This window comes from Hyaena hyaena, unplaced genomic scaffold, assembly GCF_003009895.1.
Source record: "Hyaena hyaena isolate Hyena2069 unplaced genomic scaffold, ASM300989v1 scaffold_1415, whole genome shotgun sequence".
Taxonomy (NCBI): Eukaryota; Metazoa; Chordata; class Mammalia; order Carnivora; family Hyaenidae; genus Hyaena; species Hyaena hyaena.
Window position 1 is genome coordinate 62,056 of NW_024082050.1, and position 25,077 is coordinate 87,132.

The 25,077-nt window shown below is 37.4% G+C and overlaps 1 protein-coding gene across 1 annotated transcript in view; it reads right to left on the bottom strand.

Moving 5' to 3' along the window:
- Positions 1 to 25,077, bottom strand: part of LOC120225452 (partitioning defective 3 homolog B-like) — a 314,844-nt gene that overhangs the window by 51,415 nt on the left and 238,352 nt on the right. Inside the window, exon 15 of the mRNA XM_039223648.1 lies at positions 9,121 to 9,165. Within this exon, the coding sequence (XP_039079579.1) occupies positions 9,121 to 9,165 (45 nt within the window). The remainder of the gene's footprint in view (positions 1 to 9,120; positions 9,166 to 25,077) is intronic.

Below are 25,077 nucleotides of genomic sequence, written 5' to 3' on the forward strand. Positions count from 1 at the left end.
TATAGAAGCTTATTCAATTCTGGTGGGTTTTAATGTCAGAAGCTTAAAGGAAAAATGACTAGTCTTGTGCCAAATTACTCTGTTACCCACGCAGAATTTGGGAAAATTTTGAAGATTTTAATGATAGTTTGGGTTATTAAACCAGGCAAAACTGGTAGCGATGATATCTGGATTCACAAAGCAAGAGATGGCTGAAATGTAAGATGTGAGCCTCAGTTTTGTCATTGACCAGCTGGGTCTTTGGTGTGGGTGACTTACCCTCTCTAGGCCTTCATCTACCTCTAAAAATACTTGGTTGTACTACAAATATATACTGCTCCACTTAGTCTTAACACTCTATCATTTCACCACAAATAGCAAGTTGAAAATCTAACTGCAAGAGACAAATTGCATTCAAATTCAGGGAAAAACTATAGCTCATCCACAACCCACCCCTTGAATGTAGTGTGCCCGTGCACATGTAGGTGTAAATATACGTCTTCATAGTTGCCCATCCCATTTTGTTTCAATGACTTAAACATATTTCAACATAGGTTACCTACTATCTAAAGTGTTTCTCATATTCTTGGTCTGCTGTGACCAATCCTGTAATGCCACTATGTAGATTTGGACACCATCAAGAAGGTAAGACCATTAACAACTTTTATTTATTTGAGGGGGGGGGGGAGAGAGAGAGAGAGAGGCAGAGGGAGAGGGAGAGACAGAATTCCAAGCAGACTCCACACTCAGCATGTAGCCTGACATAGGGCTCCATCTCACAACTGTGAGATCAGAACCTGAGCCGAAACCAAGAGTCAGGCTGTTAACTGACTGAAGCACCCAGGCACCCGAGACCATTAATAACCTTAATTTCTCATCCCCATTACCTACAAATTTATCTATGCTACATACATAACTTTGCCTATAATCTTGACTCATCCTCTTCAAGACCAAGTGCTATAAAACTACAATCTTAATTTCTTCTTTCTTCTTTCTTCATTCTCTCACAACATCTCTTTCCTCTCAGTCTACAAACATGGTTCAGTGTTTCTCACTGATAACACAGAGTAGAGCAATCAAAACAACATAACTTCTCTAGATACATCTCTGTTCTTTGTCTTAATATTAAACTTCTGGAAAGATCACCTGTGGTTGTTTCCACCTCCCGTTCCTCCTCAAGGCCTGCCACTTTATTCCTGCTCTCTTATCTGCCAAAACTCATTCTGCTGAAATGATAACTAATGGCCATCTCAATTTCCAAATTTCGTGCAACTTGGGCATCTTCTCAAAACTTCTGTAACCTTGGGACCATTTCCTCCTGGAAATGTTCATCCTCTTGTTCTTCAAGAAATGATCTGTTTACAGGATAGAATTTATCCAGGCCACCACTGAGTCTAAACTGGCCAAAGCCTTTTCTCTATTCACCCAAGAGTCAAGATTAATCCTCTTGACAACCCCAGAGCTATCAAAACAAACCAGGCCCATCACACCTGTCATCCTCAGTCATTTCCCAAGAGGTGAAACCCCTGGTTAACTGTTGCCCTCTGGGCTGCCACCTTATACCACTCTGGCCATATTCCCATGAGACACGGTCCCACTTTTCCCTCCCAGACTCCTCTATTTGTCTTCTTGCATCCCCACTATTCTTCTGTGGTTGACAAAGTGCTGTTCACTTTCAACCTCTTCTCTAAAAATTATCCTGCCTTAGTTGAAATTACTTCTCCACTAAGAAATCTGCTTCCCCCGCAGTTCTAATTCTCACCCATATCATGCAGGTCAGGGATGGCAGGGTCGGGTCAATGACCTCTTTACTTCTCATTTCTGCTTTCAAGTAAAATGGTCACTTACTCGCATATAAAATCCCTACTCCTTCCCAGATCACGTTAGCTTGCCATACTTCCCTCTACTCCTGCCTCTCATTCTACTCTACTACCTTCATGGTCATGTGACTTAATACTCCATAGCTCTGGCACATGGGTTTCCTCTCTCTACCCTATTTCCATCTTATCGCTATGTTATCAAAAATATCAGGAAACCACTGTTCCAAGGAGAATAAGAGGTATGCATAAAACCCAGACTTACACTGTGGGTTGCAGCTAAGCCCAGCCAAACACTTCTGAGATCAGCAAATTCCAGCCCACATGAAGACATGTGATCAAGGCATGTTTGCTGTTGATTTTGTTATGCAGTATAATTATAGCAACAGCTGAATGATATGCTAAGATTCAAATGGGATCTTCTTCCACATTCACCCAGTGAGTTTAATTTATATTAAAAAACCCCAACAAACTCGAAGCTCTATTTCCTAAATATGTTTTAATTTTCTTTACATTTCCATTATGATTCATTTGAATTTATGCCCACATGATCTCTTATCTGGACTACTGCAATGGTCTCTTAATTATTCTCCTTGATATTTGTTTCTCTTTTTGTTTTTCAAGTCACCAAAGCCAACATAGTAATAGTGCTAGAATATAAAACTGGTCAAGTGTAGCAACATGGATGGACCTTGAGGGTGTTATGCTGAGCGAAATAAGTCAGGCAGAGAAGGACAAATACGATATGTTTGCACATATAGGAGGATTAGGAGGAACTTAATGGAGGACCAAGGGGGAGAAGAAGGGGGGAAATGTGGGGGAGAGGGAGAGAGGCAAACCGTGAGAGACTCTTGAATGCTGAGAACAAACTGAGGACTTGATCGGAATATAGAAAATATTCTAAAAAGATGTTAATATGGATGGACCTTGAGGGTGTTATGCTGAGCAAAATAGGTCAGGCAGAGAAGGACAAATACCATATGTTTGCACGTATAGGAGGATTAGGAGGAACTTAATGGAGGACCAAGGGGAAGAAGAAGGGGGGAAATAGTGGGGGAGAGGGAGAGAGGCAAACCATGAAAGACTCTTGAATACTGAGAACAAACTGAGGACTGATGGGTGTGGGGGGGAGGGGGGAGATGGGCATGGAGGAGGGCACTTGTGGGGATGAGCACTGGGTGTTATATGGAAACCAACTTGACAACTATTTGTAAAAAAAAAACAAAACAAAAAAAAACACTGGTCAATCCCTTCTTTAATCGGTTTGGATTCTCTGAGCCTATAGGATGGAACTCACATTTTTCCATTTGGAAGGAATTCTGCATGATCTAACCTCTGCTTACTGGCTCAACCTTATATCTGTTATTCTCCACTTTGCATCTGTGCCACACTGATTTCCTTATAGTTTCATGAACATACCATGATGTTTCAAATTGTCATAACCTTCCATATGTTTGAAATGTGTTAGCTTCCTGACCTTTTTTATTTCTCAAACTTCTATTTATCTTTCAGATCCTGCTATGGAAGCATTTCCTTACTGAAACATGACCGTCATTCCCAATCCCAAGCAGAATCAAGCAATATCTCCTCTATGAGCTTTCTGCACTGTACTCTATACCATAAAGGTACCAAACCAATATTTAATTAGGCATTTGTATATCTTTTCCCCCTATCATTTCATAAAAAAATTTTTCTAAGACAGAGACCATGTCTTATGTCATTTTCTATCTCCAGTACTTGATATAACACCTGTCACAGAATGGGCATTTAATAAATATGAGTAGAACTGAAATAATTAATTTTGAAATTTGATTTGTAAAAATATGTAGACTCTATCTACTCATGAAATTCAGAGATGCACACACCTGCACCATATCTGAGTAGCAAAGACTCTAATCGTATTTCTAAGAAGTCTAATAGATTTGTTTCTAATTCAATTTGATTCATTGAATTTTAGAGACCAGACTATTCAGTAACCTTTTACAGCATAGGAAATACCAGAGTTGCTTCATAGTAAAGTTTGTATAGGAAGAATCCTATATATATTGCTATTCTTTTAATAACATCCTGAATCCCATGGAAATGTAAACCAAGCTGGAGGATGTGAGAATGCATATATTTCTTGTGTTGAAAGTTATATTTATGCAACATAACAAATAACAAAAGCTTAGAAACTACCTAGTAAAGATTTTTGTCCAAAAATATAGGCATATAGTATTACCTTAACCAACTAATGAGGAAAGAAACAGAGTTTAAGTCCACTAGCCACGATCACCAAGATTTACGTCCTTAATCAACAACAACGATAAAAGGTTACAAAAAGCAGTATCCAATTAAGGCTCACAAAAACTGACCACAGTTGGTGTTTCAAATTTTAAATGCATACCTTAATTTAGACATTCTATAAAAGTATGAAATACTAAGACTCAACAAAACATATGAAATGTCACTTAATAACACATTGCTCTTATATTAAAGTGACTATCTCATCACCTAATGCTTTTAAAAGCTCGACTCCTTTGGAAAGATCTAGAGATTTCTTTGGCCACTTGAACATTCTAAATATAAAGTTTACACACAATGCATTTAGAGCTGAATATAAGGTCTGCCAAGTTAGTGACTTGCATATTAAACTTTCGGCCTTTGCCATAAGAATATGCACATGTGCTTTATAATTTATACACAATACACGCACATCATATGCATATTTTCGTAATACATCTCTTCACTTGGCATATACTTTCATATAAATATAAATTATAACCTCAAATACTTTGTATGTACACACATGCATACATACAAGTAGGGAAACAAAGGCAAGAATGATCAGATCAGATGTCTCTCCCATACTCATTGAGTTACAACAGTCTGCTAGAAAAATGATGATGTTCCTTGTTCACCTAGAGTTTACAAAAGGTAAGCCAGAACTCATGGGATATCTTGATGTGTGTGTGTCATGTCTTCCAACTAGAACTGTATTCTTCTCAGTTCCTGGGACTGAAGTGTTAGGCACTTGCTGGTGGAAAATGAACTGGCCAAAGCATAGACTTTACCCTTTCAGTTCAGAACCTAATGCATGCTGGTTACCAGCCGAGAGAACAAACATTTAAAGGCCCTGAGCTTCAGCCTCCTTATAGTAAAATGTAAGATATCAAATACGTACTGGCTGCAAGGCACCTATACAGAGATAGCCCCTTAGACTGTTAGTGAATATTTGCTCATTAATTGATAAACTTATCTCAGAAAAGGTCTGGACTTAGTGCCAACCATTACTTTTACAGACTTGCCTGTTTTACAGCTATATAGACAGGTGTTTGAGAATGTAAGAAATTAAAATAGAAATAGGAAAGCTTTTTAGTCCATTTTGCTAATTAATATGTCAGAGCTCATAAAGAAGAACTCATCGGCTTTCTTCAGTACTGCATCATCTTAAAGAGCTGGGTCAGCAAAGATCTCTGCAGACAGTCAATACATATTAAAACAGTTCCAAGCAGTAAATCAAAACAACAAAAAAAAAAATTAGTAAAAAAAAAAAAAAAGTAAAATTTATAAGTCCTTTCTGCCTGATGTTGAGGAGCATTAAACTATCAGTTTAGGTGTCAGCTCAGTATGCAGGGGGCGGGGAAGGAAAGGATTCCTTCTCAGACATAGTTTATGGGTCCGTGTATAGTCAAAATTAAAGCATAATTTACAAAGAAGCCAGCTAAACTTGTTGTCATTTTCTTCGGATTCTAATGTTCCCTTAGAATATTTAAATCATCAACAAATGGTTTCATTGCTTTAAATATACCTTTTGCTGAAGTTTTTTAACCCCCCCTGCATTTACTAAAATTTGGATTTTATCAGAATTCAATGAACAAGATAAGCGGAATGGGGAAAGACACCTTTTGACTTTTAAGACTCTCTGAAACTTGTGATTTTTCTTAAAGGAACCAATTAAAAGGCATTTTGTTCTTTATCTCTCTGGGGATTAATCTCTCACCATTCCACAGACATTGATACCACTTATCCATGGAGGAAGACAATGTAAGATCACCAAAAGAACCATCCTGCTCCCCTCCTCACTAAGGTATGAAATACAATGTGCTCAGGGGAATCCCCTGAGGTCAGATGTAGGAAAATCTCAAGAATACTGAACTGATTCTAGAAAGGGTGAGGGCACACTACATTTTGGGCCAAAAACATTAGAAAGATTTATCTTACCTGAGCCTTTGATTTGATCTGAGTTCTGAAGAATCAACCATTTAAAGCTTAAGCCCAGGAAAGGATGCCAAAAATATTGTCACAAATTTGGGATGTACCCAAGGCAGACCAACAGATGGGACTTGGCACGAAATGGCTCTCTATACACTAAGTAGCTGACTCAGAAGAAATTTTAACTCCGATGAATTTATTAAAATGTTGAATATCATCCCATTTAAGAGGATGGATGATAGATTTAGGGCAGCACATACAATTTAATTTAACTTCCTGATGGTCTTGGGTAGTATGAAAGCTGCCCACATTTCTATAATTAAAAAGAGACAGAGGGAGATACTTTTCCTTTTTATCAAAAGAGATACCACCTTTTTACTTAAATATTCTGGAGAAAAAGATTTGGGGAAGGGAAAGGGGAAACAGCAAATGATCTCTTTAAACACTGGTGAGACAAGTATGACCACAGAACATTAGACATTATAATCCAACTAGCAACTTGCTTAGTGGTCACAGACTGTAGCAGAATGTGACTTCAGTTACACACCAGGTACATTTTTAAAGTGATTTTATAACTGAAAGACATTACCAGAATCAAGAGGACCCTTAGTCTTTCACTATCACTGCCACAGCTGCCACCAAAGCCTCCTCACAAACTGCTTTGCAGAAATGTGGCACACACAGGGGAGTGGCATTTTACAGGAGGGATGAGTTTTTGAGGATCATTGTAATTCAAGACCCATTTCCAAAAAGAAATAAATGTAAAAGATGGGGGAGGTTATATTCTTGGGAGTCTACAAATTTGTAACCTCAGTTGCAGATTTTTCTTTAACGTGGCTTTGAAATTTCTCAGAACGGTCTAATATTTTAGAGCCTATTTTAATGCTTAGAGATATTAACTCTCTCACTTAACGTAACTCTAGAGTGAGTATTAGGTGGCTGCCTCACTGTTGCGTTTTCTCCTACGCCCCTTCTGCTTCAGAGGTAGCAGTTTTCTGGTTGTTCTCAGCATTTGCATTGCTCTCACAGCCAATGAAAAGCTCAGTGACATTTTGAGAGGGCATATGAGTATTCAGAAAGGTAGGGGTCCCGGGTGGCCAAGTCAGTTGAGCGTCAGACTTCAGCTCAGGTCATGATCTCACAGTTTATGAGTTCAAGCCTCGCGTTGGGCTCTGTGTTGACAGCTCAGAGGCTGGAGCCTGCTTCGGATTCTGTCTCCTTCTCTCTCTGCCCCTTCCCCACCTGTGCTCTCTCTCTGTCTCTCAAAAATAATAAATTTTTAAAAATGTAAAAAAAGAAAGAAATGTAAAATAGTGAATATTGTACTAGCAGTTCATTAGTAACCAGAAATCTGTAAAACACCTAATATATTTAAGCATCATGGTTCACATGGTATAAAGGCTGTTGGTACTATTTGTATCCACCAGCTGAAGTAAAGCTGCCATGTGTAGCTTACAATTAACCTACCTGACAGATTTTAAATTATGCCATTTTTGTTATTTCTTTTTTAATTTGGAAGATATATCAAGTTTTGAATTTAGGGTAATTGTTTACTAATATATTTTATATCATACTTCATAAAGACATATTCAATTTACTAAAATACTGTAGCACTAATTGAAAAAGAGTACAGTAAGTTTTAGTTACTAGCTAACAGTAATTTGTTTGGAAATTAAGTAAGATCAGAATAAGATTTGATTTTCTGGGGGGGGAAAGAAGCCACAAAATTTATTTGCTCATTTTCAAAAACCAAACTGATAAACAGTCTTAAAAATTGCTTCCATTTCTTTTTTTTTTTTTTTTTTTACCTTGAAGCCTACCCCAGTACATAAAAAGGCTTTAATCTTCAAGGGTTAATATGTGTAACAAAGCTTACTACAGCAGTGCCACTTAAGATGCATTTAAGATGAGAATAATACAGGCTATCCTTGGGGTTCCTTGGTCATGAGAACTTCCTTTTCAGGCTCCTAAAAATATTTCCAGTGGTAGAGAATTTAATGGACAAGGATGATGGGGAAAAGCAGCATGATACAGTTTATCATTTCCACAAAAAATCTTTCTTTTCACAGTGATCTAACCTCTTAGGCTCTTTATTAGGAGGAGGAGAAAAGAAAACAATCTAAGAGTTGTGAACCAGCCCTTCCCTGCTGTTATCACAAGAGAATCTGGAGAAAGAGAAAAAGAAAAAAAAAATCATAATCTTGCCCTGGAACATGATAGAAGTAATGAGGCATCAAGGCCACTTACTGCTGGAAACATAATTAGCACATAAAGGCAGAAGACATTCTGTGACAGGAAAGACTTCTTTGTTTCAGGAACAGGGGAGGGGTGGGGGGGGGATGTCAACAAACTGTAACTCTTCTGTTACTTGGAGTGGCAAGCTTGAGAGTAAAATGGATACTTTCTCCCAGATATTGCACCTCTAGAGAAAGGATCACTATAGTATTTGCTAGCTTAGTAGCTTTAAGTGTTTTCAACTAACGTGAACAAGCAATGATGAAGGGCAAAGAGACAGAATCAGGCCACTTGGCAATGAAGGGAAAGTTTGGACTTTCGACATGAAGGTATCTCATACATAACAGAGAAAGATCCAGCAGACCCTTGGAGATCCTTGTGGACTTCCTGGAGAACCTCTAAGGAGCTCATTGCTCAGTCAAAAGAAAGATAAGATCGCCATCAGGGGTGTGATCCCCTTTGATGACAAGCAAAAACATTATTCCTTTTTGAGGAGACAGAAATCATCACACTTTTCTTACTGTGGAGCTCCTTGTAATGTGAGAGTCATCACAGGAAAGAGTTTCAACCTTTCTTGGATTTTCCTTATAATTTTTTGTTGTTGTTGTTATTTTAAGTGTTCAGCTGGCTATCAGGTTTAAGATTTTTTGGTTTTATAATTATTAGTTTTTGGAAACCTTTATTCTTTCCTCTCAAACAGTTAGAGTCAGCATACATTATGCCACTACACACACAGCCAAGCAATAATTCATCTTAGTGGAAGTCAGACATCTCATGTATTAATTAGCAAGCCTTTCAGTGACTGGAGGATGGAAATAAGTTCCAACTGCTACTCAAACACAGCCAGCAATTTCCAGGAAGGAGAATCTACAGTCAGCTATGAGGAGTTTCTTACCCGATTTGTGACCAGCCAGTGAGTGGACTTTGCTTTCATCTGGCACTGAGAAGAAATAAAAGAGACAAGGATCAGGCCTGCTTGTAAATCAGCCATTTTTTGAACAATAAATTGATACAGATCCATAGAAGTTAAATCCTTTACTGGAAAACTTTTGAGGAAAAAAATGTTCCCCAGCCTACCTGGGGCACCTCATTTCTATTGGTAGATATTTTAAAGGAAGCTCTGAAGAAATATATATATGTTAGATTATTTATGACTATAATTTCACTTTCTTTTAATTTTCAGCACTTTCAGCTCTTTTAACTGGGGTATGGTTTTCATGCCTGAACAAGGAGAAATTAAACTCATGGGCCTGGGCATGTATAATATATAATAAAATTCTTTGAGTGTAGTAGCAATATATATATATATTCAATACTCAGGGACTGGACTTCTATATCTGCTCAAAATCGAGTAAAAGGGAACAGATTTACAATCCTTCTTGAAAAAAAATTGAATACATAAAACATGAAACAATGGCGATTAAGATTTTAGACATCAGGCAGCAGAGACAGAAAACAAATGAGGTGAATCCTATAATTGCTCTAGCTTATTGTCTGGAAAAAGTTTCCAGGCTGCGGTATAGGAAGGGAAAGATGCCAGAGCCCAATGAGTGCCCAGTCTACAGACATCAAGCTGGTTGTCCAGTGAAGCTAAGGTAGGTGAAGTCTGCAGGCAGAGAACTGGAGAGGAAAAAGCTATACAGAACTTCTTCTGAGATCTGCAGAGAATTTCCTCATGTACCCAGTTGAATAATGATAAATACACACATGTGAGGAAACTACCCATGACCTGGGAAAGAACCACCCAAAAGTATAACAGGAAAAGTGTATAAAGTTCACACAGAACTGGGAACAGTATCTGTTCCCAATAGCCAGAGTAAAAAGCTTCATAATTCAGGGCCATCAGTTAGAATATGAAGAAGAATCTTGTTTCAGTAGTGAAAAAACAATTAACAATAGATAACACAACTCTGATGAAATGCATACATTTTTGAAAGACACAAATTACCAAAGCTTATGTAGGAAGAAACAGATCAGCTGAAAGACCTTATAGTTTTTCTGTTTGTTTTTAATAAATTGGTAGCTGGAAGTTTTCCATACAAAAAACTCTAGACACAGATGGTTTCACTGGGTGAATTGGTGAATTCTACCAAACATTAAAAGACCAGATCACACCAATTCTATAGAAACTCTTTCAGAAAATTCAGAGGAGGGAATATTTCTCCACTCATCCTATGAAGCTGGTTTGATGTTGATACCAGTATCAGGCAATGACATTATATGAAAGCCATTACCTAATATCTCTCAAAAACATAGATGCCAACATCTTAATCCTTACGCACATCTGCATGGGGTTATCATCTCAATATTCAACAACAGTTTTTCACTATTTTCTATGTGCCATTGGCCAAGTTCATCTATAAAAATCTGGTGTTCAAGGATTGCACATGGTGCAGTCAATTTTGCTGACAGAATTTTTCCTAACGTGAAAAGTGGTGTCAGAGAAGCATGTGTCTCCTCCCTTTGTCTACACCACCACGTCATATTTTACCAGCCCAGAGACATATGTAGATCTTCCTGCTCCCACCTAGCCCTCCTTTTCTAAGCTATTTCCTTAAGATAACAACACTACATGTCTGTGATTTTCCTAATATTAACTTCTTAAAAATCATGTGAGACTTTTCTTTGTATTTCTAGTTAGACATGTCTGTCCATATTCTTCAGGCTCCAATTGTGGGCCAAATTCTGGCCTTCTCAGGTTTAAAAAAGCTTACAGTGGACTCTACAGTATAAATAGGAAAATATTGGAAGATGATGATAATTAAAAAATACTACTACTAGTAGCCAATACTTAATGTACACTTGTAATATACAGGTTCTGTCCTATGCACTTTATAGCTAATGATTCATTCAGCCCTTATAATGACCTGTAAAGACAGGTATTATTGTTGTCCTTTATCATACCTTACAAATAAAGAAACTGAGGCATGCTTTATATGTGGAGGACCGAGAACTAAAACACTGTACTCTTAACTATCCCACTATACTTGTGATAGGTCATAGAAGAGGTTGTTATATTCTTTGAACATGAGTACCATGCATATAAGAAAACACTTAATAAACACTTATATGTTAGAAAACGATTATCCTTTATATCTGAATATATGGCATTAATAGAAGCCTTTCTTTGGTGGTTAATATAAATGTTAACTATAATTTTCTTTAACATGCTCAGAAATTTGAAGTTGTAATGGGTTCAAGCTAAAATAATCATCTCCATTTCACAAAGGAGATACCATTGGAATTAAAATCCCTACTTGGAACTTACTAGTCATATGCTATTTGTTATAACTCCCTGGGCCTCAATCTCATCATATATATCAAAGATAATATTGGGGCGCCTGGGTGGCTCAGTCAGTTAAGAGCCTGACTTCAGGTCATGATCTCATGGTTCATGAGTTCCAGCCCCACATTGGGCTCTGTGCTGACAGCTAAGAGCCTGTACAGCCTGCTTTGGATTCTGTGTCTCCCTCTCTCTCTGCCCCTCCCTCACTTGTGCTCGGTCTCTGTCTCTCTCAAAAATGAATAAACATTAAAAAAACATTTAAAATGAAGATAATACTGTTTCCTCCAAAGTCTTGTAGTGAAGATTATATGTGTAAATTTATGCAAGGTACTTAGAAGATCATATAGTAAGTGCTTAATAAATGTAGACTACTATCAACATTATTAACAAGGACCTAAATAGAAAGGCAGAATAACATGATAGCTAATAATGAGATAGATGTGGGTTGTATCTCAGCTTTACCAGGCATGTTACTAAGTTCTTTTCAACCTTAGTTTCCTTCTGTGAAAAAATCAGATAAAAACACTACAGAAGGAGTTGTGGGACTAAATGAAAAAAATGTACAAATGCACTGAGCACAGTGCAAGGTAGTTATTTCTCAATAAATGAAAACTTTTGATAAATGAAAATTGTGAGAGTAGTAGAGGTTGTGAATTTGATGGTGGTACTTAGGATTTAATGTGCCTGGGATTATACAGGACTAGAGGTGAAAACATTTGAGAGAATACTGTGCCTTCAGGCAGACACTTCGAATTGTTACCTCAAGGATAATCCCACGTCCACAGCAGCCTTTATCTCTCAGTTTACCTGTCTCTAGTTCATCTTGTAGTGTAAAAAAGGCAATGGAAATACAGTACTCAGACAATATAGCCTTATTATGTGTAGTTACTCTGAAAAGGGGATTCACACAAAGGTAGGATTTGTTATTTTGCTTTTGTCTTTTTTTGATAGACACAAGTTATCCCATTAAATCTAAGCCAATTTAAGTATTGCATATTCCTCAGCCATATTAGGTTAAACATGGTACTTCCTTAACTTTTTGACTGCACACTCTATTATTCTTAGTGGGAATACTTATCATTATTTTAATTGACAATTTGAAATTCTTTAGAACACTATTTCAAAAAACAGTATAGAAAATCCAAATGGGTGATAGGCATAAAAATTAGGGGTCTTTCTCCAAAATATTCAGTGACACAGATGTCTATCTTTAGGACAGAAGATAAATGAATAAACATAATAGAAAAGAGAGGGGACTGTAATGACTTAATTAATAGAATACACTTTATTTAAAAGGTTAAATTGGGAACAATCACCTTTTATGCACACGCTTAGTGCTGGGGAGTGATTTAAATAATAGTAGCAAATGAGAAAATGAGGTAAAATTACACATACCACCACTATTTTTTTAAATGACAAGTGTTATAATTAATACTCAACTTCCTTTATAACTCACATTACCTTAGAACTACTATAAGGTTATCTCTGGGGGCTGGAGCTTAAGTCTAGTCATTTCACTGCACAATATTTGGATAGCACAGCAATTGGAATGGATATGACAGGTGTGCCATTTCAAATGAAACCTTATTTACAAGAGTTTAAAAAATGGGTGGGCCTGGTGTTGTAAAGGTCTTCCATTCCAGAATGGTGAGGCACCAAAAGCATCAAGTGAGAGAGTGTTGATGGATCTCAAGAGTCAGTTTCTCATTCTGATTCTGAAGATAGATTCTTTTCTTTCTTTTGTTTGTTCATTCCTGTTTTAAGTTTCCAGAACCTATTATACTCCCATTTTATCCTTCAGTTTTACCCAAAGGTGGGTACTACTTGCTCTATATTACTTAAAGGATTATTACAGTAATCAAAGCAATATCAGTGAAATGTTGGAAACTTGTGAAGATGAAATTCAGGGAGATTTCTATTGTAACTGTTGTTAAATACTTAGCACTGTGGACCTGCTCTTCTTTTGTCTGAATTTATTTAGATAACGGGATTTCTATACTAAGCTCATGCTTCCTAGCCTTCAACTCAAGATTGATGGACACTGATTTAATTCTTGTAAAGTGCTTCATAAGCAGGACACTCTTTGGTTTGGATGTTTGTTAATTCCCTGGTGCATCCCCTGGTTCAGGAAGACTTGCTTGGGAAACACAGCAGCCTGATGGCCCATGTTTCTAGTTTTATTTGTTGCAGCCCTCTGAAGCTAATTAGAACTGCTCAACACTTACAGCACCTTTTTACAAACTGTGGATAAACACACAGAGTCTTTTGACTTCATCAGGATCATTGTTAGAACTGAGAAAAATCATAAACCAAAAAAGTATGGGGAGAAAATCTGATTTGTGAAAAAGATGGCACCCCGAGAGCTTATTAGAGGCAACAGTGAAGTGCTTATAATACATACATTGGCTTCCCAGTAGGATACATTTATATTAATACAGTGATCACTTAAAATATTTTATTCTTTTGTCAAGTCTTCTCATACCCTTCAAATGCATTCTCACTGGGGGAAAACAATCCCCTTGCTTATTGATAGCATTTGATATGCATTCTATAACATAAGTGACCATCAGGGACTGCACTTGCTTAATAAAAATTTGCAGAACAGTGGCAGATCTGGTGAGTTAATGGGCCCCATATGCTCTTCTTACGCTGACAGAAGACAGTATATTGCTAACATTCCCAAATCTCTTCAGATAAAAACTGCCATCAGCTACAGTTACTCTTTTTGAGAATGCCAACACTATGTCATGAATGGGAAGATGCAAATGTGTTCAGATTCCCACTACTTCATATTGAGATACTTTGATGCAAAGCAGCACTCTAAAATATGATTCAGTGCATGTCTTTAAGCACAGAACTGTGTCATTTAATTTTTACTTCCATATCGTTGACATTGTAGAGATTGCAGTTTTGAAGGTGATGTTTGGTGCAATACTAATCTATCTTCTAATAAGGCAATAAATACTTCTCTTTGGATAGTTTGCGAGGAAACTAAATATCAAGTAATTCCTTGATGGTTAATAAACTGGTTTCCAAGACCTGTTCCTTCAGAACTTAAAAAAAAAAATGATGCAGTTGCCAATATTAAGAATCAGTTTTCTTCTCTTTAACAGATCAATTTCCGTGCCACTGATTGATTTCCAGAATTTCTGAGAAACACAAACCTATTTCAAGCTGTAAATTAAGTTCTCTTCTTAGTAGCCACGAACTATTGCTGCATTAAGTTATAGTGTTTTTTTATGTCAATGACTATTTGGCATACTGTTTCTTCTTGGGGAGAGTTTTTTTCTGAGTTTTCAGCACTATGAATTCCTAAGTGTTGAAAAATTCTTCCATCTCTTGAAACAAATAAAAAACACAAAACCAAAAACCAAGGCTTTTCCTGTAAAGAGGGTTCAGGAATTAGTACAAGATGATGATGCAAATGTTTATCTCTCCATTTCTCCCAGCAAGTTTCCCCTAGAGCACCATGTTCATCTCTGGATGTGTTGGTGCTCTCACAATACACTCGTTTGAACTCAACAGCTGAAGTGTTCTTCTAATGCTATAGGGTATTCCGAGCCATTGTGCCATAGGATAAAAATGAGGGACCCACTCCCTCATAGTTATCCAGTTATTCATATCTTCACAACTTTTCAGTGATCTCTTTAGAATTCCCTTTCTTTCTCCATAAATCTTAGAAGATCTCAAGTCTAAGCTTAGGAAAAGTCCAACACTTTTCATATGTTCTTATACTCTTGTCTTGATCTCGTTAAGAACATTGGAAAAATCAAATCACTCCTTCATAAATTTGCTTATTCATTTGTTTTGAATCCATTCAATAAACACTGTCTTTTTCAAAACAATCAGAGATACTCAATGCAGGGGCCTAGTGAGGAGATGCAAATAAATAATACATTGGTACGATACAATGCAATAACTAGTATAATAAAGGAAGAAGGATAAGCTTTGGGAATACAATAGAAGTTTAGACAGACATGAAGATTCAGAAAAGTAAATAAAGGTTTTAGGCAGCTAAATATTCGAACCAATTGGTCTGTTTGATAACTTTTAGCACTGGGGGCATCTTCTTTAGTGATGGCTAGGGAGTAGCATGGAAAGAGTTGAAGAGCTCGAGCTTTGATGTCAAAGGGAACTGGATTGAGACACTAATTACATGCATCACTATGGACTAATTACTTAGTCTTTTCAAGCTTCCTGAAATCATTTGTAAAATGCAGATAATGCCCCCTACCTCCAGTATGGCCACTTAGTGGATGGCAAAAACATAAAATCTAACAGGAGCAGTTGCTCACAAATGGATTCTGATTTTCTTTCACACACCACTGCTTTTGCTAGGTTCTCTGCGCTCCAGCACAGAAGACGCATGTACCTTGGAACAGGCAGTGCAACTTCATACATCTGTACAATGTACAAATAGCCCATAAAATTCCTTCTGAATTGTAATGAAAATTCATTCATTCTCTTGCTCTGCAAACATGCTTTTAAATTCCATTTAAATGTCACCTTCTCCAAGTCATCTTCTTAGGCCTCCAGGCTGAGCTTAGGGACCAAAATTTATAAATTTCTCAATTATTTGTGTGTGGGTCTGTTGTATTCTAAAGTATGAACACCTTAAGGAAGGCATATGTCTTGTTTTTCCTTGTTAGCTTAGAATCATTTTAGCACCTTTTACTAACTAATGCTTGTTGAGTGAGATGCAGCATATATAAGAGTAAAGAAAGCAGCAATCTGAATATGCCCCTTTGTCATAGGGCTCTGGACTAATGGTTGGGACATATGTTTAATTGTAGTATACATATGGTTAAAGGAATGTTGAAACACACATATGTATACACCTAGTAAAATTTCTGTGGTATAATTTGCAGACACGTTCCTAGCAAGGAAGGGGGAGGAAAAGGCGACTGGAGTCAAATTCTAGGACTGGTCTAGATAAAACCCAAAACATGATAAAACTGTTTGGAATAAATATAAATTCACTTATATTTTAAGTGGTGAGCTGTAGAATAAAGTATAATTGATACTAGGCATACCTCATTGTCCTTCTCTAATAAATTAGTTATATGTAATTGACCACTGGGGTTTCAGTGCTTCTGTATTTAGTTTTTGGTTTCCTGGCACTGCTCCTCACATGGTAGTGACACTTGAAAGAGTAGTTCATTCTGTTTATAGGAAATATTACATTTCCAAAAAATAAAAAATAAAAAAAGCTGCAAACAGAGTAAACAGAGGTCTATCACATGATAGTTTCAGAAGCAAAAAAAACAAAACAAAAAATCAACCCCACTAGCATTTAAAGTTGCTTTCACTAAATATTTCACTAAACATTTTTAGGATATAGTTGAATTACTTGGAAAGAGTTGATCCTTTTGGGATTTGCTTTTAAGATCAGCACTCCATCTACTCTAGGCTGATAATGCTATACTACAGAGGCAATGCCCTTATGAATACCCTATCCAAGGTCCTATGGATTTTAAGATTGTTTTTTAATCCTGTTGGTGGTAACAGGTACCATTCTTGGTCCTATATGAACACTGGGTACTGTTTCCTAGATATCTGAGGGATGTATTTTCCCAGCCTTGGTAGTTTCCTTATCTGAGGGCATTTATCAATACACTGTGTAGAAGCTCTCAGTATACCTGGAGCTCACCCTCTGTGTAGATCTCTTCTCTGGTACTCAGCACACTCTAACCACTTGGCTTTCTCTGGACTATAAGTTCCATCTTCTCAACACATGTATTAAAAAATAAGATATGAATCTTATAACAAGCTCCATGGTATAGTATTGTTTAATTTCTCTGGAATGAGTAGCAAAATAGTTCTGATATTTATTTAAAAAAATGGAAACATCTTTGTCTTTTTTTGAAACCAGTTCCCTAAATCACAGAAACAATGGCCCTAGGACAACTTGATTAACTGTCATCTAAAATACAAGAGAACACTGAAGTGAGAATGTGATCAACGACTGACAGCAATATTCTTTGGAAGTCTCTCATTACTCTTACTTTTCTCCCACAAAGGGATATCTTATAGTCAATGCTGAAAATAGGAATTAAAAAATTTTTGGTTCATATATGATGGAAAAGAGAATGCAGCTGTGGACTAAAAGGAAACCAGGTCTAAAATCAGGACTATTCCCCTGTCCAGCACACATGCTATCATCATGAGCAACTGTCACAAGTCTTCCTTGAAGAGTCCTCACAACTGGACCCCAGGCTTTTTCCATTCCATAGCTGAACTTTGGCAACTGCCTCAAATTTGGTCTTGTCCTACCTCCGTCTCCCCACTTCTACTATACTTATTTGTCATATGAGATTGACCTGTTCTAAGTATCACCTTCATCATTCTTCTATCCTACCTCAAAGCTTTTACTAAATTCAGGGACCTAGAAAGTAATTTAGTTTCCTTAGCCCTGTATTCAAGGTTTGAACTCTTTACTTTTCTCTTTATATTTTCCTTTATGCATCTTTTACTAAAGTCATATACAATGATTCCTACTTTCTCCCCATCTGTCTTTATCCCTGCTGGAAATGAATCACATGTGTAAACAAGCTTACTTCTCCTGGGCCTAGCTTCCCACTATAACCTCCTCTTTGTAGAATATTTTCTCCATTTCTGTCTCTTGCAAAAGATACTTTAGCTTCTTCTCCAAGCAAATGTACCACTTTCTACTCTGTATCATGTTGATTGTGGGCAACTTCAGTGAAGGGAAAGATAGTATTTTCTTCAACTTTGTATAATAAACCATTACAGATCAAAGACCAGTACACACAAAGATCAGTTGTATGGAGTCTCTTTTTTAAAAGTCTATAACAGGGAAAAGATTACATGTGTGAGTTCCCTTCTAATAAAGTCCTCTGTGAATTCTTGGGATCTACCAGGGACAGATTATTTCTACTATTCAGACTATGAAAACTCTCATATTTCCTACACCCTAAATAGATATTTCTATTATCAGCAATAAATCGGCACTGATTAAATCACAGGGGAAATAAGGGGGCAGACTATGCTGAGTCACATAATAAACAAGGATTATATATTACTAACCAGCAAAACATCACACCTATAATTTCACTATTTATAAATGTACATTTCTACAAAGTGATTCCATCCTTAACAGGGATAAGGAGGAAAGAACCAAAACTTATTGCCAACTTACATGTATCAGAAATCATGCTAAGAATTTTAATACGTTATCTCATTAATCCTTAAAAATTCTCTGTGAGACCCGGGTGCGGGAGCTGGGCCTAGGTTGGTGCCCTGGAGCTCTTCTGACGGTCCATGGAAGGAAGAGGACACGCAAAGGTACAGAAGAAATGAAAGAACCCGGCCTGCCTCGTAGAAATGCCAAGCAGGGGAGGCGTGGGAAGGAGCTGTGTGGAAGACACCCGTCTCAATCCATCTGACCTTCAGTTGCCTCACCTGTATGAAGTAGGGATGATTTACAGGGTTCTTTGAGCATCTGCTGTAATAACGCCCTAGAAGTGATTGATCAACTATAAAGAGGCTGTCTACCCATTACTGTTACCTACAACATGATTACTGTTAAGTCACCGTAAAAAAAAAAAAAAAATTCTCTGTGAGTTGGGCATTATTATCTCCACCTTACAGAGGAGGGGACTGAGGCAGAGTAGGATTATTTCATAAAGTTAGCAAGTGGGGCAGCTGGAATCTGAAGATTTCCTGATTTCAAAGCATAAATTCCTTCTATTATGTGAGTCTTAGATGTAAGATTTTGCTAATGGTTTTACCATCAAGAAATATATATTTCACTAGTTAACACACCTGCTAAAGTAGAATTTCATAACAAACTACACGAAAGAGCACCTGCCTGATGTCTCTTAAAAATGATTGTTGATACTCTCAGAAGACAGGTTAGTCCTAAGTTGTTTTGAGCCTCATACACCTGGAAATTGTTACCAAGGAGAAGTATAGACTATTGTTCAGATGATGTCAGAGCAGCGGGAAGGGTAAAAAATAAAGACAAATCTACGTGACATCCTAGAGAATTTATTGCTTGAACACAGAAATGAAGCAACAGAAAGAAGCACAGGATCCAGTGTGTGGTCCTGTGATTGAAGGATGCCATAACTAAAGAGAAGATAGAAGAAAAATGGTGTAGAATCAAGCCAAGTCTTGAAATAGGAGTAGCAGCATGGCGTGCCCTGGGATTCACATCTCCCTTTTTTACCTCTCACTCCTCAACCCTGGCTGTTTAATGCAACTTAAGACAGGAGTTAACTTTTTTGGCAGCTTAAGTGGGCTACTGTCAACTAAGATCCTGAAGTGCTTTTTCTATTAACTGCTGTTAAGCTAGGTCTTTGTCCAACAAAGATCTAGGGAGAGATGATAGTGTGCCAGGCATCAGGCTAGGCACTGGGACTGTGGAAGTGAACAAGGCAGTCTAAGCCTGGAACCAGAAGCGTTTCTATTACACAACTAATCACAAAAAGAGAGAGGTATTAACACATTTTCCCAATCGAAGCTACCTTCAGCTTTCACCTTCACAGATCTAATAACCCCCTAACTGATCTTTGAGATTCTGCACTTACTCCCTATAATCTGTTTTCCACAAAGAAGGTAGGGAATACTTTAAAGATAATAAAACAAAAATCTTATGATGATAGTCCCACACACAAAATCTCTAAGTAGCTTCCAGTCACATTTAGAAGGAAATCTAAAAACTTATGATAGCCTTGAAGCCCTGCCTTGGCTGGTATCTCAGTGGCCTTCCCAACCTCAGTCTGTGCAGCTCTCCCTTTGCTTAGCCTACTTCACCCATTCTGGCCTCTCTGAAGTTCCCGAAACATGTTGAGCAAGCAAGTCCTTCTTCAGAGCTCTGGGACATGCTCCTCTCCCTGACCGTCATGTCATCCTACCAGATAGCCATACAGCTCACTGTTCTCCTTCATGCACATCTCCATATCCATCACATCATCAAAGAGGTCCTTCTGTCTACCTTACCTAAGGTAGGGCTTCCAACTCCAGCTCTTTGTTGCTACTTCCTCATTTTGCTTCAGTTTTTGACAAGGACTCATCACTGCCTGACATCTTTTCCACTAGAACATAAGCTCTATGTGAACACAGGCTTTGTTTTATTCACCATTTTGTCCCCAGGGTCTAGAACAGTGCCTGGTACATGGTAGGCACTCACTAAATATTTGTTGAATTAAAGGAGGATGATTAGGGAAACTCAAAAGTAAGTAATGAAGAAATTAACCCTCATTTATGGATTGGGTCCTCCTGAGGGCTTTAGGTTGAGACCTGAAGATGTACAGGATGATGCCTGGAAAGAGGAAACATGAAAGCTCCCAAACAGGTTCTACACATAGAACCCAAAGGTCTTCCATAGAGCTGGAGCACTCTATGAGAGGGAGTTGGGTGGGAGATCAGGAGAAGTAGAAAGAAAGGGGTCAGTCGTGAAGGAACCCAAAACCACGCTAATGAGTTTTATCTTTAACCTCAAGGCAATTGGGATGCTGTTAAGGGCTTTTTAGCAAGGAAGTGACATGATTGGATTTGTGTTTTAAAAAGATCACCCAGACTGTACCATGGAAAATGAGCTGGATGGGAGTAAGGCAGATGTGATTTTTTTTTTTTGAACCCAAGTACAGGAATTTACATTTATCCCTATTAAATTTAATCTTCTGAATTGCAGCTCGTCAGTTCTCCCTGTTGAGATCTTTCTGAATCCTGATTCTGTCATCCAATGCATTAGCAAACTGCCGAGCTGTGTGTCACCTACACGTTTGACAAGTAAGCCTGCTATATCCAAGGCATGTGCAGGCCTTATGTTACCGAACACCATCTCTACTCTCTTCATGGCACTTCTGCACAGGCTTATGGGAAGGTCAGCTGGGCAGAAACATACAACCCATCACTCAACATTGTTTCTTCTCGTAAAGTTAACTGGTCAGGCCAGAACTAAACTAGAACCCTCAAAATCTAATAACCCGAGCTATTCAGGATTTATATGTGCCTGTTTCCTAGAGCTTATGGACTTTATGCTAAGACAGCAACCCATTTCACTCCTGCGTGTATTAATTTTGGCACCTGGTTTCTGGCTGAGGATTGTATAGCTGCTTCTGTTCTTGGCTAAAAATAAGTGCTATCAAAAGATTTCTCTCCTGGCATGAATTGAAGTATATAATACTGTCTATATTTCTGCCCAGAATTGACTATCATCTGTTTAATATGCAAACTCTGCAAAACCAGGGCTGCTAGTATGTAATGGGCTTTGAAAAGGTGTCATCCAGATTCATTGTTTATTAGAGGATATTAACTTTGGAGGTTTATGTGCTGTCGCTCCAAGTCAGAGAACACAACCATTCACTTAAATGGGATGCACAAGGGCTGCACACACTCTAGTGAGCTGATCTGGTATTTTATACCCATCTATTAGATGAGCTCATTGAAATCAGGCTCTTTTCTGCGGAACAGATGATTACACATACATATTAAATATCCACTATCTTTTGGGAGGCTGTTGAGGTATATTAGGAATCTTGAATGAGGTTGAGCTAATAGAAAACATTAACAGGAAAACTAGAAAGTGGAGAGACCCAGAGTCCAAAGTGACTTCACAGGCAGCAGTTTTTTAAACTCCTTTCCTCAGACCAGGGGTTTCTTTGGAAGCCTCAGATCCTGCTGATGAAGGAAGAGGGGAAAGGAAAAGTAATGGGCTGTATCTGCGGTGCATCAACCCGACCTCCCACCTTTTCCTCATCCACCTACCCCAATTCTTATATTCAATAAACTGGCTTGCTGTAAAAATTTAAGAGATTTGGAAACATGGATTTAAAATTATTTGGGTATAAATTACTCATTTAATAGATATTGACTAATTTTTTAGCAATCCTTGTGAATACTTAGAAATTCTTGAGAATTGGAAAAAAAAAATCCCAAATAACTGTTTTCAAATGTAATGATTTTTTTTATGAATTGTAAAAGTAACAATTAGTAAAGTTGGGATAGGGTTACATTTCAAGGGTTATTCAAACACTTACTAACTTCAAATTTTTGGCTTTATTTTCATATCTCAGAGCCAATAAATTTTTTCATGTCTTGGATACTTTGGTAGGTTCTGGTAAATCTCATAGGCTCTAGGCCCTGTGCCTGCCTATAGCAACTAGCAGGGGAAAAAATCCTTTCCTGCTTCATCCAGAGAAATTGTTTCAATAACTCAGGATGTGAAAATATAAACTTAAAACTACTGCTTTCGGTCATTAAGAAGAAAGAAAATAACTTTTTGTTGTTCTTGCCTCTGGGCATCTCCTTCCAATACATTGTGGCTTCACTAAATTCTCCAGTTTGAAATGGCATCGTCATTGTCCCAAACACCTTTGACCCCTTGCCCTCTGCTCCAACCTAAATATAATTAGTCAAGCTTGAGTTTGACCAGGGGTAGGGAACCAGATCATTGCTCTCTCACTGCTTTTCTATGGATTATACATTTCTATCAAAACAGGGTTGGAATAATAATCTCTAAAGATGAAGACCTATGACTCTTAATCTCAGGGCTGTAAACTTGAGCCCCACACTGGGTGCAGAGATTACTTTAACAAAAAAAAAAAAGACGAAGATCTAAGAGAACTCAGAAATTTTGCCCAACTCATAGAAGACTCTCCATTTCTACTTGCAGTTACCAGAAGTTCCCCACCTTACAGGGGAGCAATGGCAGACATTATTGGCTGGCTGACCCAGTGTCACCAACAACTTCATTCCCCTACCCAATGAAACAAAAGTGGACGTTTGCTGAGCAGCAGTCTTTATATAACATCGGAGCTCCTGATATAAAGGGAAAAACGTTGGCATTTACTATTACCCTCTGCCCTTCCCCCTCTTTTTTGCTTTTTGCCTGGAACATGGATATGATTGTTGAAGACACGGCACTGGGCAATGACATAACAGATATAAGGGCAAGAGCCAGAAAGTCAAGAATGGCAGAGGGTTCAAAAAAGAAAGGACCACAGGTCTTTGATAGCTCCACTGAGTCATTGCACTGGCCCTATTCAGATTTCATGTTATATGTGGCCAATAACTCCTATTTATTATACCACTGTTGGTATTCTATTGCAGTGGAATGTGCTCCTGTTTAAATACCATTTCAACTGGTAAAGAGTAACTTTCTGTATTGATCTGAAATTTGTTAACATGCGTGTCATTCTTTCCATAGATAATATTATCCTTTCTTCTAGGTGATAGTCCTCAATGATAAGAAATCAGCCAATAAACCCTACATCCCTTTTCCTTTTCAGAGTTAAGTATCGTCATCTCTTTCTACCATGGACAGAATTACTTGCTTTTTAATTCTACTTTAAAAATATTTTACTGCTGCCAATTGATTTTATTCTAATTGTAAAAGTAATACATATTTCTGTTAGAAGATTTAAAACGTACAGGAATGTATAAATAAGATAAAAATTATCCTTAAAACTACCTCTAATGAAAAAAAATGTTAACATTTTGCTGAATTTTCTTCCTTCATTTATATATCTATATATTTCCTTTACATCATTCATATTTGTATATCTATACATACACATATATACTAACATATCTGTATACTCTCTCAACTGATGCTTAACCATTAACATATTTCATGTCATTAAATGTTCTCAAGATTTTTATTGGTTGCATAATAGTCTATTATATCTATTAGATCAATAGCCTATAATTTCACAAACTCTCTAATTGCTGGGAAATTAAGTTCACTATAGTGAAAAATCCTTAAACCTAAATCATGATTAAATCTTAAAAGATGAGGTATGAGGGGCGCCTGGGTGGCTTAGTCAGTTAAGCGTCCGACTTTCACTTAGGTCATGATCTCGCGGTTCGTGGGTTCGAGCCCCGCGTCGGGCTCTGTGCTGACTGCCAGCTCAGAGCCTGGAGCCTGTTTCAGTCTGTGACTCCCTCTCTCTCGGACCCACCCCTGCTCACGCTGTCTCTCTCTCTCTCTCCTAGAAATAAATAAAAACATTAAAAAAGATTAAAAAAAAAGATTAGGTATGAATCTTTCTTTTCCTTCCTTCCTTCCTTCCTTCCTTTCTTCCTTCCTTCCTTCCTTCGTTTTTGTAGGATAATTCTTCAAAATGGAATTACTGGATAAAAGATAAAAATAGTGCTAATATTCCTTATGGTGGTACCTTATACAATTACTACACTGTCTTGCAGTAAAGTAGCATAAATTTAAATATCCAACAAGCATGTACTGTGATACTGAGACATGTATATTTCAGCATCTGCCAATGTTTGCCAATATCTCAATTTTGTTATTTACTTTTGAGGTTGAATATATTTCATACACATTAGCCAACTGAATTTCGTTTTTGTGAACAGTCTGAGCATATATTTTTCCAATTTTTTACTGGAATATTTTCCAGTAACTATTTAGAGCTCTTCATATATTAAAAATATTAATTCTTTGTCAAGTATTTTATAATTATTCCTTTGCTCTCACGAACAACGAAGAACATGTGGGTAATAGGGAGTGATAACTAAAGTGGTGGCTCTTAATCCTATTTCAAGAACGTGGGGTTTCTAAATTAATTAACACTTCATGATGTG